Source organism: Dermochelys coriacea, chromosome 6, assembly GCF_009764565.3.
Source record: "Dermochelys coriacea isolate rDerCor1 chromosome 6, rDerCor1.pri.v4, whole genome shotgun sequence".
Lineage (NCBI taxonomy): Eukaryota > Metazoa > Chordata > Testudines > Dermochelyidae > Dermochelys > Dermochelys coriacea.
In genome coordinates, this window is record NC_050073.1 from 102,228,555 (window position 1) to 102,244,522 (window position 15,968).

Sequence of the window (15,968 nt, forward strand, 5' to 3'; positions counted from 1 at the left end):
TTGCCATTGCTTATGGGAGCTGCTTGAGCTAAGCACCACCCGATCCCCCTCCCACCCTGCAACCCCTCGATCCTAGCCCAGAGCACCCTTCTGCACCCCCAGCTCGAGCTCCCCCCCCCCATGCTCCAACCCCTGCCCTAGCCCTGATCCACCTCCCATCCTCCAAACCCTTCTGTCCCAGCCTGGAGCACCTTCCCGCACCCTGAACCCCTCATTTCTGGCCCTATCCTGGAACCCGCACCCTCAGCCCAGATCCCGTATCCCCTCCCACACTCCAACCCTCTGCCTCAGTCCAGAGCCCCCTCCCTCACTCTGAACTCCTCATTTCTGGCCCTACTCTGGAGCCCGTACCCCCATCTGAAGCCCTCACTCCCTTCCACACCACAATCCCCTGAGCCAACCTGGTGAAAATGAGTGAGTGAGTGAGGGTGGGGAGAACAAGCGACAGAGGGAGGGCGGATGGAGTGAGTAGGGGGCGGGGCCTTGGAGAAGGGGTGGGGCTTGGGCTGGGCCCCATAGGAGGCGGGGCAAGGCTGTTCAGTTTTGGGTGAGTAGAAAGTTGGCAATCCTATCTCTTCCTTCCTGATGTAATCCAAGCTCATACCTTGTAATTCTTTGATGACATTGCCAAACCACCATAGCTCTGTCTATCTAATTACTCAGTTTCAGTTTGCTGACTTGTGTGGTGCAGCACTTTCACATTGGTTACATAATTTCTCCAATGAATTCCCAACAAAACTGGGGGAATGAATTCATCCTCTTGTTGTGTACTTCCACCATCTGCCATGTTACTGAAGCCTACAATAACGTTGGAAGGATAATAGCATAGCACAATCTCATTTTAGTGTGCAGATGTATTTTCTCACTCTTCCAGATGTTTGACAAACAGGAATTTGATCCACAGGCTTCACTAAGTTTTGCTTTCACTTCTTTACTAAGGTGGCCATTAGCAGATATTGTTCTTCCAAGATAGACAAAGTCATCAACTCTTTCCTAATCTTCTCCATCAATTACATTCACCAGTATTGACAGCATTCTCTCCTGTTTCCTTGGTCTTGGTCTTCTGTGTATTGCTTTATGCTCATAAAGTGTCTTTTCATTCCATCCAAGTTTGGTATCCAGTATGAATACATCATCTGCAAAATGTAAGCCTTGCAGCTTATCTCTGCCCCAAACAATACCAGTGTCCTTAGCAGCAGCTATCACTCTTCTCATCACAAAGTCTATGACAATGCAGAAGAGAACTGGGGATAATATGCAACTTTGCCTTATGCCAGTAACAATCTTAACCCATTCTGTGCCTCCACTTTCTGTCCTGACACAGCTCACAGACTTGACATTCAAAGCTTTTATTAAATTAATAATTTTTGATGGAATTCCCTAGTGACTCAAGACCTTCCAGAGGATTTTTCTTTGGACATCATCAAACGTGGTTTTAAAATCAAGAAAGTTAAAAACCAGCTTCTGATGGCATTCTAGGCCTTTCTCAGTAGTTTTCTCAAGGTGAAAATCTGGTCTGAACACAACCCACAAGATCAAAATCCAGCCTGTTCATCCATAAGTATTTCTCAACAGCAGTTTTCATCCTATTCAAAATGATAAGGCAAAACACTTTTCCAAGTACAGATATGAGTGTCACCCCCTCCAGTTATCACAAATAAACTGGTCCCCCTTTTTAGGAATTTTGCAGATAACACCTCTTCTCCAATCTTTAGGACAGATCTTCTTTTCCCAAACCATTCTGTATAACCTGCACATGTAATTCACCATCACTTACTCTCCGACTTTTAACATTTTAGCATCTATCTTATCATAGCCTTCTCTTCAGTTGGTTTATGATCTCAATTACTTCCTCAAAGGTTATTATTTGTAGTGATATAGGTGAAGGTATTTCTTCACATACCTCAGTATATGTTAGTGGTTCTATCTGGTTGAGCACAACCTGGAAATGTTCCATCCAGTGGGGTCTCTGTTCTTCCTTTGTGCTTAAAACTGTACCTTCTTGGGTATTCACAGTGTCACAATGGTTTAAAAATTGTGATGTCAGTTGTTTAGATATTAGAAAAAGCTTTTTAAAATACTCTTGTATGCCTCCGCAGCTTCCATCCATTGCCTCTGCCGGCCTGTCATGCATCTCCCTGTCTCCCAGTTCCCCCCATCGACCTTCCCATTAAAGGCTTAATTTGTCCCCGGGCTTGCCAGGACTGAGTAAGTCTGCTGCTGTGAAAAGTGATATTTGTATGTTTGTTAATATCACTTTTCACAGCAGCAGACTTACTAGCTAGCAAATCTTTTTTAAAAAGCAAAAGAAACAACAACAAAAAAGTCAAGAACCTTGTGAACACCTTATTTGTGTTTCTGTTCTGGTCCAGTAAAGAATAGAGACAACTGTACATTATTTTTATTATTGAGTCTGTAAAAAGATTTAATAAATTACAGTGATTTGGACATATGTATGTGCATATTTATTTATTTATCCTAAAGTTAATTAAGAATTTTAGGAAAAATTGTTAGTGTGGCCACCAGCAAGAGTTGGTGGCTGCATTTTGAGGCCACCAAAAAATTTATTGTGAGAACCCCAGTATCTACTGTACCTGAAATAAACACAAATTGTGCATTAATATTGAAGAGGAAAATTGTTTACCATGTGTACAGATATTAAACGGAGTCTCCTTTTATTTATAGATCATTTTTTCTGTCTTGTGTGTTGTAGTATTTATCTAACTGTGTTGCTGGAGCATCACTTGAAGAGGTGGGAGAGGAAGAAGAAGAAGAAGAAGAAGAAGATGAAATTATGGCAGTTATAGATGTTACTCTCAGTAAACCAAAGGAGGGAGCCTACCAAATAGTGGGGACTCTTTCTAAGGCACAGAGTATGAAACCAGATTTTGCTCAGGAAACTTACAGAGTGAGTAACAGTCTTGTTAAATTGGTAGTAAATAAATATTTTTGTCTTTTTAGGTCATCTTTAAGACAAACTTTGGATTACTCCAAACCATAAAAAAAAATATATTGTAGACTTGTGAGTATGATTTATATATTTCTAAAATTATTTTCTACATGTTCTTTCAAAAGTACTACATTTTTATTTTATTCTCCCTCGTCCCTGTACAGCTCTTTCTAGGTGATCTCATCAGCTCATAAAAGGCCTGATCCACAGAACACTGAAATTAATGGAAAGACTCACGTTGATTTAAGGTTTCAGAGTAGCAGCCGTGTTAGTCTGTATTCGCAAAAAGAAAAGGAATACTTGTGGCACCTTAGAGACTAACAAATTTATTAGAGCATAAGCTTTCGTGAGCTACAGCTCACTTCATCCGATGAAGTGAGCTGTAGCTCACGAAAGCTTATGCTCTAATAAATTTGTTAGTCTCTAAGGTGCCACAAGTACTCCTTTTCTTTTTACATTGATTTAAGTGTGCTTTGGATCAGGTCCACAATGGATAGACTGGTTTCAGAGGGGTAGCCGTGTTAGTCTGTATCAGCAGAAAGAAGGAGGAGTACTTGTGGCATCTTAGAGACTAACAAATTTATTTGAGCATAAGCTTTTGTAGGCTAAAGCCCACTTCATCAGATGGATGGATAGACTGACATCTCTATGCTAATGACTCACTCGTCTACTTTTCTACTCCCTAGCTTATCTTTCTGCATCCAGACATCTCCGCCTCTTTCTCTGACATCTCCTTCTCACCATCACCTTAACCTTAGCATGGCCAAAACTGAACTCTTTGTCTTCCCTCCCCACTTTATCCATTTCTTCATACTTCATTGAAATGATGTGTTTGTTTATTATGTGAGCAATGTGAGATGTATGATGGCTTTAACTATTCACTGAAGCCAAGATTTCAGCAGTGGCTTGTTATTCTGAATGCCTCAAGAATTGAGTGGCCAACTTGAGACACCTAAATGACCAGATTTTGAGAACGTGAATGCTTGTCACTTTTGGAAAATAAGGCCCCTTTAAGGTGTTTTTTCGTATGTGGATCTCAAAATATTTTTAAAAGTTAGTAAACATTTGTAGCGCACTTTACATTTGGCCTAATTAAATAGAGAAATTTGAAACTGTGCTATAAAATTTACTGTGGCCTAGTGGACAATAAGAGTCTGTGACAGGGTGCTGGGCATGAAGTGCTTAATCATCCCCCTGCCATGCCAGCCCCAGTCAAGGAGAATGGATTGGGGCTGGCTGAATAGCCTGCCTGCTTGGCAACTAAAAGCAGCTGCTAGCCTAATTAGCCAGAGGCTAAAAGGCTGTGAGGTGGGGGAGGCCAGATGCTGAGAGGCCAGACGCTCTCTGAGACGCCAGACGCTGTAAAACTCTGTACATAGATAGTACGCTGGTGGTGGGAAAGAACTATAAATAAAATACATGGATGATTGCATCAACCTGAGGCGTCCCTGATTGGTTTTGGTGAGGGCAGCATGGGCAGAAGCAAAAGGGTCCCAGCTGTGCCTCACTATAGGATCTGTCTCCTCAGTAATCTGATTTCTGCTCTTAGTTCTACCATGCGTTTCCTATGGAATCTTTGGGAAGTTACTAAAGCTCTTGGTTCCTAGATTTGGTTCTGATCCAGCAAACTGCTCCTTAACAAACCCTGTACTCACACAGGTTTCAGAGTAGCAGCCGTGTTAGTCTGTATTCGCAAAAAGAAAAGGAGTACTTGTGGCACCTTAGAGACTAACAAATTTATTAGAGCATAAGCTTTCGTGAGCTACAGCTCACTTCATCGGATGCATTTGGTCACACAGAGCATCTTGCAGGACTAGGGGCTGAATGTGCTTTAGCTAGGCAGATAGAGGGACTTGAATGTTATACATTTTATAGAAATGCTGTGTTACCATTTTTACAAAAAAGGAGCAATTTTTCAACTTTTTTAATATAAAAAAAATCTTTTTCATTTTTCTTGTTCTGGAATTACATGAAGGACAAAAATCAGCCTTTTAGTGGGTGCAACTTTAGCTAAGGAGAAACTCTCTCTTCTTTATAAGACAACACCCAACTTCAGAGGTAGGCCTGGAACACTAGTCTTCTAGTTATAGAATCAAAGGTCTTTACAACCTGAAGAACAGGATGATTTCTGTTGGCTGTCAACTAGCCAACTGTTAATAGAAAACAATACATAGGTCTTGATCCTGCTTTTGATGAAGTCAATGACGCTGGGAGAGATGGGGAAGAGTGGGGACCAGGTGCACTTGGGGGAGGAGGGGAAATCATGTCTAGGGCCGATGGCCCTGCTGATCAACTCCTCCCTCCCACTCCTCCTGCACACTGGGGAACAGCTGTTCAGGGGGATGCAGGAGGTGCAGGGAGGGAGGGAGGGGGAGGAGCGGGGACGGAGCGTGCTCAGGGGAGGGGGTGGAAAGAGGTGGGGAAAAGGAGGGGCAGGGCTGGAGCAGGGGCAGGAAGAGGTGGGGTGTGGCCTTGGGGGAAGGAGTGGAGTGGGGAGCTTGGGGGTCCATGAAAAAATTTAAATCAAAATAGGGGTCCTCAGGTTGCTAAAGTTTGAGAAGCACTGCTCTACAGCAATCTGCACCCCAGATCTGCAGCAGGAAAGTGAAAGTTAAAAGAAAAAAGAATTTTGGGCAGAGGAACTCATTCTTTCTATAGAAGATTATTGGGTTGTTGTTTTTTTTCTCCAGATCTCTACTCGAGAAGAACTTCTAGGTCACCTACTTGAGTGTGATGTCATTATTTATAACATCACTGAAGATGCAAATCAAATTGAAGAAGCTACTTGGGCTGCTGCTGGTTAGTATAATCAGTAACTGAACAGAAAACTCCCTGTTATGCAGCAATCAGAATTTGCAATAGGAAATTAGTTAAATAAATTGAGATTTGTAATTTGCTATGATATGAAACCGGATTCCTAGATGAAAGAGCAGTATGGAGAAATGGTGAACTTTAATTACTGCAACACGCATTGGATAGGACATATTTGTATTTCAAAGGAGTCAGTAAACTTTTGATCAAGTAACAAGACAATGGCAGCCAAAAATAAATACAAATGTATTTTAAAGGGAAAGATGTTAAATCAATGTACATTTTATTCTCAATGAACAGAGTAGCATATTTGTGACACGGAGTGTAAAACTCCATCAAATCAGAATTCTCCATTCTCCCTCCTAGTCATATTTTGCTTTGCTGTCTTTTGACAAGATATCTTAAACCTCATTATCAGAAAGATAGCTTCCTTTCCATTTCAGGCTTGTTGGTTTCCTAGCAAGAAAGAATGCATTTTCCACCAAGATGCTGTACAGCATCTGGACCACATATAACTTTGGATATGCAATTAAAATGTAAAATGGTTAAATTGTGTTTACAGTACAATGCATCCTTTATTAATACTGCTCATGTATAGCTTTGCTTTGGATTCTGTGGGGACACTCTGCAATGCAGCAAGTAGAGGGTATGACAAGACAGGAGAGGGGGAAAGGCACAGGAAAAAATCTGCAGCTATGTAGATCCTCCAGTCCTCCTCTCATCTGGGCTTCTTAATGGGCCATGGTGCCTTCTCTTCCTGTTGAGCTGGAATAGCCTCCATCGAATGGCTCCGTAGCCACTCTGTGACCTGAAAGGGGACATTTATTTCCTCCAAACAACTGCCTACTACCCAGCTAATCTGTTTGGGTTGGTAGCTGGGATCAAGATTCCGTATTTTGCAAAACAATTTCAACTATATTTTGATTTAAAACTTCAGTAGAACCATTATGATCCACCACTTGGTATTATACACCTGATAATAAAACCCATGTTAACTGCTTTACAAAAGATTCCTGCAGTGAAAATGAGAAGGTATTCATACAACATTTAAGACAATTATACTTGCATGTTTACAGTGTAAATATATAGGTCATATCATCGTTATTTGAGTGGAAAACAAATAAACCTTAACCCTAACTATATTATTTAGCTCTGGATTAAAATAAGGGGGCTGCATTATTGGAATAATTCTATAATGTTTTATTCTAACCATGAAAGCAATACATATTTTAGTTTGCTATCAAGATCGCAGTGATTCATCTTCATTGACAAGTGATTTTTTTCACAGTATATCTTAAGGGAAAAGATGATAATTCCTGGCAATTTAATCCTATTATATTATCTTAATTTGCTAAGCAATAAGAAATATATATTTAATATCAAACTTAATGACAGTTATTTGCGGGGAAAAGTTATGTCACATTGAACGTTGTAGTAACTGTTTTTATGGAACATTATAATTTGAAAACATAAATACAGTAGAAGTAATGGCTGCTCACAGTAAAATAAGCACTTCACTAGGAGGGTGGTGAAGCACTGGAATGGGTTACCTAGGGAGGTGGTGGAATCTCCTTCCTTAAGAGGTTTTTAAGGTCAGGCTTGACAAAGTCCTGGCTGGGATGATTTAGTTGGGGATTGGTCCTGCTTTGAGCAGGGGGGTTGACTAGATGACCTCCTAGATGAGGTCCCTTCCAGCCCTGATATTCTATGATTCTATGATTCACTTTGCTTTGATTATACAGCAGTACATGGAGAGGTACTACATTTTGAGAAACCAAAGTTATTTATCTTAGTTTCAACAATAATGACATGGGCACGAAGCAAACCTCTTGACCCAGTAAGTAATATTCATTTTTGCTGAATATTCTCTTTTCTGTTAAATATTTTTAGCATGTACCCTAGTTGTAATGAACATGGTCAACATCAGCAAACTTATTTTCACTGTTGATTTTTGCACCTATGTCACTGACTTCAAAACTTTGAGTTTATATATGTATACATATAATTAACTAATTAAATAGGACTATTCATGTGTGTGGAGTTACATGTAAAATTTACAGGATTGGGACCATAGATAACCAGGTGTGGCATTTTGTAGCATCTTTTTGAAATTCACAAATTTAAAGTCTTTCTGAAACTCTATACGTTAATGATGTGAGAAGCAAACTTCAAGTTTTTGTTATGCTTGTTTTCCTTTAAAAAAGTTTTGATACATCTACATTTTTAAAAGCGTTGATCATTTGATTTTTTTCTCAAAGATTTTGAGAGTTTCTTTTTTATACATGTTTAAAAACAGAGGCTTTTTATATACAATGTAAATTGAATTTAAAATGACTATGTATTTTTTAAAAATATCGTGGTTTTAAGCCATGTAGAACTTTTTGAATGGTTTTTCAGGAAAGTAGGACATTTTTCTTAGAGTTTTTTCTCTACAGGATGATTCAGAAATTCCTTTTACTGAAGAAGATTATCGCAGAAGAAAACCTCACCCTAACTTTATGGACCATATAAATGCTGAAAAAGTGATTATCAAACTTGGAAAAACAGTAAGTACTGTATCACAAAATAACCTATTTGAATGCAGTTCTTTTTTACTTAAAAATCATTTTAATAATAGAAATTGTCCGCAATGTTTAACTGATTTCTGCAAGTATGTTAACTCCTTGATAAATGTGAATAGCTCCCAGTGGTAATAATGTGAAATGTGTAAAAATACTGAGAAGGGAATTGACCCTTTAGAGATTTAAATGTGTGTGTTTATTTTATATTAAGCTATTTCCACTACAAATTCATGCTTTTTTACTTAGTCAATGAATAAATCATACTTATTTCATAAGATATGTGTTCATGTATTTGTTATAATAGAAATAGAATTGGAGCTGGGGGCTTTTATGGGGAAAAGACAAGGGTGTGGAAGGGTGGGGGAAAGGGAATTTAGTATGTGTAATTTGAAAAAAAAGAACAGCAGCAAATAAATTCTGGTTAGTTACTAAGTTATAGTTATGTCTAATTTAAATAGTTTGAAGGTTCTCAGATAGATACTATGGTGATGGGGCACATAAATTCTGAGCAGTGAGTATCTAGATAGACCCTGATCTTGCAACAGGCTGTGTGCTGCCAGACTGCTGTATCTGCATGGAGCCTCATTGGCTTGTGTGCACTCCATTGCAGAATCACGGCCATAGACTCATCCCAAACACGCAGTGTGCATATCATCACTCTGATCACTTTGCATGCATGTTATATCTATTTCCCCTCACCCTTCATCTGTCTTTGTCTTTTTTAGATTGCTAAGCTCCTTGGGGAAGACACTGTCTCCCTTCATGTTTGATCACTATTGCCATATAAATAATAATAACCGTGGTCTAATTCCTGCTCTCCTAGCTCATACTAAATTCCTTAGAGCATTGTAGAGGTTGGAGCAGAAAACTGGAAACCAGAAAATATAAGTGTGTACTCTAGGGAAAACCATTCATTCTGTATAGACCTGGCCTTGCAAGGTGCTCAGAGCCTCCAAGGAATATTTAGATGAGGGCACCATGAGACATGAAAGCATTCATCTCTTTGTAGGGGGAACTCGGTATCTTACAGGGTTAGGCTGTACATAAGCTTGGACATCAGTCAGTCTAGTTTGAGCGGGGGGGGGGGAGGAATGATGATCTCACCAAAAATGAATATTTTTACTCTGAATTAAGTGTAGCATGTCTTGTTCTGTATGGCACACAGAGAGAATGGCACTGCAAATCGTATTTGGTTCTCATATGGCTAATGACAATACAGAACATTAGCCATGGCATGACAAGACAATCAACAATGTTGTATAAAGTGCTGTGGCAAGCCAAAAAAAAATTGCCTTTACTTCCCAGATATGTATGTTGTGAAATTTCCCTCACAGGCACAGTATTACCCATTATGGGGGCCAGAGGTTACACCTGGCCTCCAAAGTGTCTGACATTGGCCCTTATGAGAAAAAACATACTTGAATACATGGACCACTGGTCTGAATCTGTGTGGCCATTCCTATGTGCTAAATCTGTGCCTAACCAGGCTACTAAAGGTGTTAGTATATAATTACCTTTTAAACAAGTGCATGCATCAGAGAAGAATGTTGGAAAAGGTTTCTCATGGCATTATTATTTTGCAGCGATAGGAAAACTTTCTTATTAATTAGTCTGAAAAATAACCACATGAAATCTCTTTGTTGTGACAACATTCAGCTTGGGACAATCAGTACAAAGAACAAGACAAATACTAACACAGAAATGGTTTACAATGGCTAGAATGACAGGTTTCAGAGTAGCAGCCGTGTTAGTCTGTATTCGCAAAAAGAAAAGGAGTACTTGTGGCACCTTAGAGACCAACAAATTTATTAGAGCATAAGCTTTCGTGAGCTACAGCTCACTTGAAGTGAGCTGTAGCTCACGAAAGCTTATGCTCTAATAAATTTGTTGGTCTCTAAGGTGCCACAAGTACTCCTTTTCTAATGGCTAGAATGGCTTCAGTGGTAGCCGTGTTAGTCTGAATCAGCAAAAAAAATGAGGAGTACTTGTGGCACCTTAGAGAGTAACAAATTTATTTGGAAAAAGAAAAGGAGTACTTGTGGCACCTTAGAGACTAACAAATTTATTAGAGCATAAGCTTTCGTGAGCTACACTGCTACTCTGAAATTTATTTGGGAATAAGCTTTCGTGGGCTAGAACCCACTTCATGGCTAGAATGTGACATCTAGTGGTTTTAAAGAATATTGCAAAAGAAGTTGAAGAGTACTAGTTGTTAGTCAGTGACTAGACCTGCAATAGAGGTCTTTCTACGGGATGGGGAACAGGCAAATACTGGACACAGTGTTGGTATATAATACTTTAAATGCTTTTTACTGATAACAAAACAAACCTTACTTTACAGTTCTATTTGATAATTTTGCATTTGTACACATTGTATTGCTAGTACAGTTTTATTGTTAATCTTAGACACACCAAATAGATTTACATTTATAGATGTTTTTAAGGCTTGGACTTGTTTGAATTGGAGTTTTACACTTCTAATTTTTTGTTTCAATAGTGCACCAAAATTGTGTTACATGTGTCTGTATAGCCCCCAAATTTTACCCAAAGCTGACATTTTCCCTTGTAACATCTTAATATTAAATGAGTTTAAAACTTCAGCTTCAGCACCAGTACTACCTACGATATATTTTCCTATACTTTTTTTATTTTGTATAGTTCCATTTCCCCATTGTTGTTGCCACGCTTGTAAACAAGGCAAGGTATATTGCGTGCACTCCGGGAGTTGTGCATTTATGTTTACTTGCACTTCTTTTAACCAGATTGTTTGATTTACAATAGTTGGGGCTTTGATTACTTGTTTTTTATATGGCTCATCTGCCATGATTCTTGATGCAATCCTGTTTACTGGTTTTTGATTAATAAACATAAAAAATGACCATATTTCTGATAATACATTTTCCCATTAATTTTTTAAAGGAACTTAATCTGATTATTATGGAAAGATTTGCCATTACTCCATATTTTCATAATTTAAGAGCCATTGACTTATTTTATTTTACATGAGTATTAGCCAATTTTTATTTATTAGTCACATTTAGAGTGATTACATCAAATTTTAAACTTTAAAGGGTTCAATTCAGAGTGCTTATATTTAGATTGTTCTCATTTTAACTAAATTTAAACATTAGTTGACCTTCCCCCCTTAGTATGTACAAATACCTTGATTGCTTTTTTAAATTTTTTGGCTTTAGATATTTGTATGTCACATTTTTGCCGTCTGTCCACCATATTTTAAATTTTACCTTAAAAGACTTTTTTTTACATTTGGTTTTGTTTGGTTGTTTTTTTTATTCTGTTCCATGAATAGTTTAATGTGTTATTTCCTTTGATGCATATCTTCATTTTAGAGGTGCTTCCATATGTATATTTATGTACCCCTAAATTTGTCCAAATATTCAAAAAACATAAAAGCCAGAAATTTTTACCCTTTTTGAATTATGAAGATTCTTAATATTGAAACCATGGCTATTATTCCATAGGAATAATGTCCGATGCTTATGGACATATTATTTTAAATACTTACACTAACCTTTTTTATTTTTGCTTGAGCTCCGGTATTATTATTTTTCTAAAATATAATGCACACAACACAATTTTTTACTAAGCACAAAATGCAAAGCAAAGCAAGCATAAGCAATAAGTCAATTACAAAAATTGTAGCACCGTAATTACACTTTAAGTTCAAAGTCCATACAGGATAATTTTCAGTGCCATTGGGCATTCCTTTTTCTTTGTAAGATAAACTAAAAGAAAAAGAAAGGAACATTATTTAATTTTTAGGCCATAACTTGAATTGTGATGTGTGGACCCACTTTTTTTTTTTAATGTAAATCTGCACTACAATAGGTGAAATTTTATTTATGATGGAAAATTGTTTAACCCATTTAGACTTCAGGACATGATTTTTTTATATTAATTTTAAATACATTACTTTATTTTTGATTTTTCATAATTTACTGTTCTGAGCCACACAAGAATTTGCATACATACATTAATCGTGGCACTTTGTCCCCCACGATTTTAACACATGCTTCAATTTTACCACATTCTGCTTTATTTTTAATTTTATACCTTGGGAAACTTCTTTACCCACACATCCTGTTGATCCAGTATAATTTTCTCCACTGCTTCTGCAGCATATATTCTTGGAATGTACCCTGCTGTCAGAACGCTTTCTGTCCAGCCAGGTACATGCCACAGAACTTCATTAGTTAAATACAAAACTAACCGATTCCTCTTCAAAAAAGGAGACCCCAATATTAGTGGCTCAGCCGCCTGATCTATCTGAAGCATTTGTTTTTTACAACAAAAATCCCTCACTCCCTCTCTCTGGGTATAGCTATTTCTACTGACAGGTTTCAGAGTAGCAGCCGTGTTAGTCTGTATTCGTAAAAAGAAAAGGAGTACTTGTGGCACCTTAGAGACTAACAAATTTATTTGAGCATAAGCTTTCATGAGCTACAGCTCACTTCATGCATCCGGTGAAGTGAGCTGTAGCTCACGAAAGCTTATGCTCAAATAAATTTGTTAGTCTCTAAGGTGCCACAAGTACTCCTTTTATTATTTCTACTGAATGATACATTTTTCCTGTTTCTCCTTCCCCAATAAAGGATGCTGCTGTAATGATCTCTGACACATATCGAGAGAAATTACAACTTTTATTTACAATATTTACATCAGACCCACTATCCAATAGGGCATTTTTGAGTTCATTATCTCCCACAATGATAGTTGTCCTAGGCCTCCCATTTGAATTCCATTTTAATCTAGTTACCATCTCCCACTCCTGAGGACCCATTTTCAGTGGGAGCAACTTGTCATCAGGGCTTTCCTATAGAGCAGGTTTCTCTGAACCCTGAGCTTGCATACCTACAAACTTTTTCTGCTTCTTAAACATTTCTTCTTTCATCCTTTTCATTTCTTTGATTAATTTATTAGTATATTTCCCATTCCACTTATTCATATTTACTCCCCTCAATTTTAAATACCTTCAAGCGATATTCCAAATTACATCTACTCCCTTTTAGGACTTATTTTGATTATTCCACCCTCTACATTCTTGGAGTAGGGTGTTTTGTCCTCTACCATGGCCACTTCCCTTTTTACGGTTTCCTGATTTATAAGCACTTTCATTTGAATGTTGTTGCTTCAACAAAAGGTACTCTGGGTTTCAATCCTTTCACCTGGCTTCCCCCTTTCATCATCCATTGGCATACTGTTCAGTGTTCCAGTGCATCCATAACAGTTAACCCCTCATCCTGGGCTGTTTGGTTCACCAAATTAGTAGACATCACTAATAAATTTTTGTCCAATCCTTTAAACACATCATTTTAAAATTACCTCTGATTCAAATCAACTACCATTAGAGAATCAGCTGTGACCTGTCTGGCGACCTTTGCCCTGGGATTAGTCACCGATTGTATTTCTTCAACCTATAATTGCAGTGTTATTCTCCTTAACAGGTAATCCCTGGGTGAATTTCCAGGCTTCATGTAATCTGCACTGGATAACACTTTTATGGGTCTTTGACCTGTCTCTTTCCCTAACAGCATAATAAATTGTGGTATCAGTAGGTGTGCTGGCTACCTCTTCAAAGCATTTTTCATTCAATCTACTGTCTGTCTAATCTCTCCAGTGGTAACTGCCTTGATAAACTTATAAGATTTACTCATTTTTAAATTCTCTGTTCCTCCTAACTCTGCCCACTGTACTAGCCATGTAGCCAATTTTTTTATATTTACTGGACCTACTGACTTTACCATCAACTATAAGTCTGACGAACTGGCAGGAATTATTTGTGTCTGCTCTGACTGTATTTCCCCCTCTGCATTCTTAATGGCTGATCTCTGTTTTATCACTGCTACAGCCTTTTCTGTCTTAGGCTCTCCCAGCCATTTTCTTATTTCTTTCCTCAGCTTAGTATAAAGCCCCTCTCGAGGTTGGTCAAATTCCCTTCTCTTGACCCCTTCACAGGTCCTCTCCATACCAAATGTCATTGAAATACAAATCCAAATCTCTCTCTTTTTGACACACAGCCCAACTTGCAGCTCCTGTATTTTCACATGCTTTTTCAATGCTGCTACGGTTTTCTTGCACCAACTGTGAGAAACGCTTGCGATCTCCTCTTCCTTTTCCTTAGTCTAATTTTGAATTAACTGTTTCATTTCTATCACTTGATGGTCTAAATTATTCTTGTCTGCTTTAATCTTTTCCCAATATATCGTTCTTTTCTCCAATTTCCTATTTTGTTTCCCGATTTGTTCTAACTGAGTTTGCATAATCTGTGTCTGCCTCACTTCCCTCTTCAAATTTTCCTGGCAAGTTTTAAAATTCTCTTGTAATGTTCGTAACTTTGCACAGACTTCCCCATTACATGCAATTGCCTTTTTTACAGCTTGCCATTACAGCCATACTATGGCCGTTTGCTTTTTACTGGATTAGGCTTATACAGCTGTACATATTTCTCAAACATGTTTTCTATGGTATCAAATATTACATCCGGTTCCATTGCACCTTCCCATCTAAGGGTACATCTCAAATGCAATAATCTCCTTCTCTAACAGAAAAGGGGCTTTAACTTTAGTCCACAGGGGTGCTTTTTCCATCCCTTTACTTCGCTTCTGAAACAGTGTTTTAAACATTATTACAATAACACCATGCGGTATCTTCCCACTTGTTTTTTTTTTTCTTACAAATTTCACAAAAAAGGAGTCACCCTTATTAATCTTAAATAAGGACTCCCCCAACACTGTAAGACCCCGTCTCGAAATCTGGCACTCCTTAATATCTTTCCCCCCTCCACATTCTCCATCATCACCCACAATAGAGTTCTCCCTATGGGATGGGGAGCAGGCAGGTACCGGACACAGTGTTGGTATATAATACTCTAAATGCTCTTTATTGATTACAAAACAAACCTTACTCACTCCACATTCACACTCCAGACATACTATACCAGAGTCCAAAGGTCAGAATGGTCCCGATGGTCAGTTGAAATTTCTTCTGATCATAAGATCAGAAGATGCGGGGAACCGGCGAAAACCACATCTATATCCACTCGGGGCTCTGGATTAATAAACAACTGCAATTTGCAGAAATCATAGGTCACCGTTTATAGTCCATTTCATCACGTCATCAGTTCTTTACCTTTGTTTACTCGGCCTTCTACCCACACAATTCCAAAGAGACAATCCTGGGTGGGCCGCCATTATACAAGGCATGCCATTTCCTCCAATTTGTGTATAATTTTATATCAATCCAGCTGGTATTGTTTCCTTTTCTGCTGATTCTCCGTATTTTTCTCTGAACATAACAAGATTGTTTTAGCACAAATAGTTCTAATAATTCTTGACCTTAAGTTCTTGCTTAGGTTGCCAACTTGCAGTGCACGTATTCATGTCAAGCATGCGTTATTCGTACCAGGCCTCAATGACCTATAACATATTACATAAATATATGAATCACAATGTACTGGTATATTAATATATCCCAGCAGACCTACATTGCAAAATTACAGCTTGATTATTCCCCAAAATGTTAATACAAATTTTATAGTCACAATCGTGGATAATACATTCTCATGCACATGACTTATGGCACTAAAAAGATATTTTTAGAAGTCCTGAATCCTTTCAAAGGCCCAC

General features: G+C 38.2%; 1 protein-coding gene across 4 annotated transcripts in view; it reads left to right on the top strand.

The window, feature by feature from the left end:
* The window catches only part of AK7 (adenylate kinase 7), a 62,159-nt gene that overhangs the window by 1,250 nt on the left and 44,941 nt on the right, over nucleotides 1-15,968 (top strand). For 3 of the 4 annotated variants that reach the window (XM_043516349.1, XM_043516348.1, XM_038404403.2), the window contains exons 2-5: nucleotides 2,714-2,908; nucleotides 5,641-5,749; nucleotides 7,504-7,598; nucleotides 8,197-8,307. In XM_043516349.1, the coding sequence (XP_043372284.1) occupies nucleotides 2,714-2,908; nucleotides 5,641-5,749; nucleotides 7,504-7,598; nucleotides 8,197-8,307 (510 nt within the window). The remainder of the gene's footprint in view (nucleotides 1-2,713; nucleotides 2,909-5,640; nucleotides 5,750-7,503; nucleotides 7,599-8,196; nucleotides 8,308-15,968) is intronic. The other variant, XM_043516350.1, reaches the window with a different exon arrangement.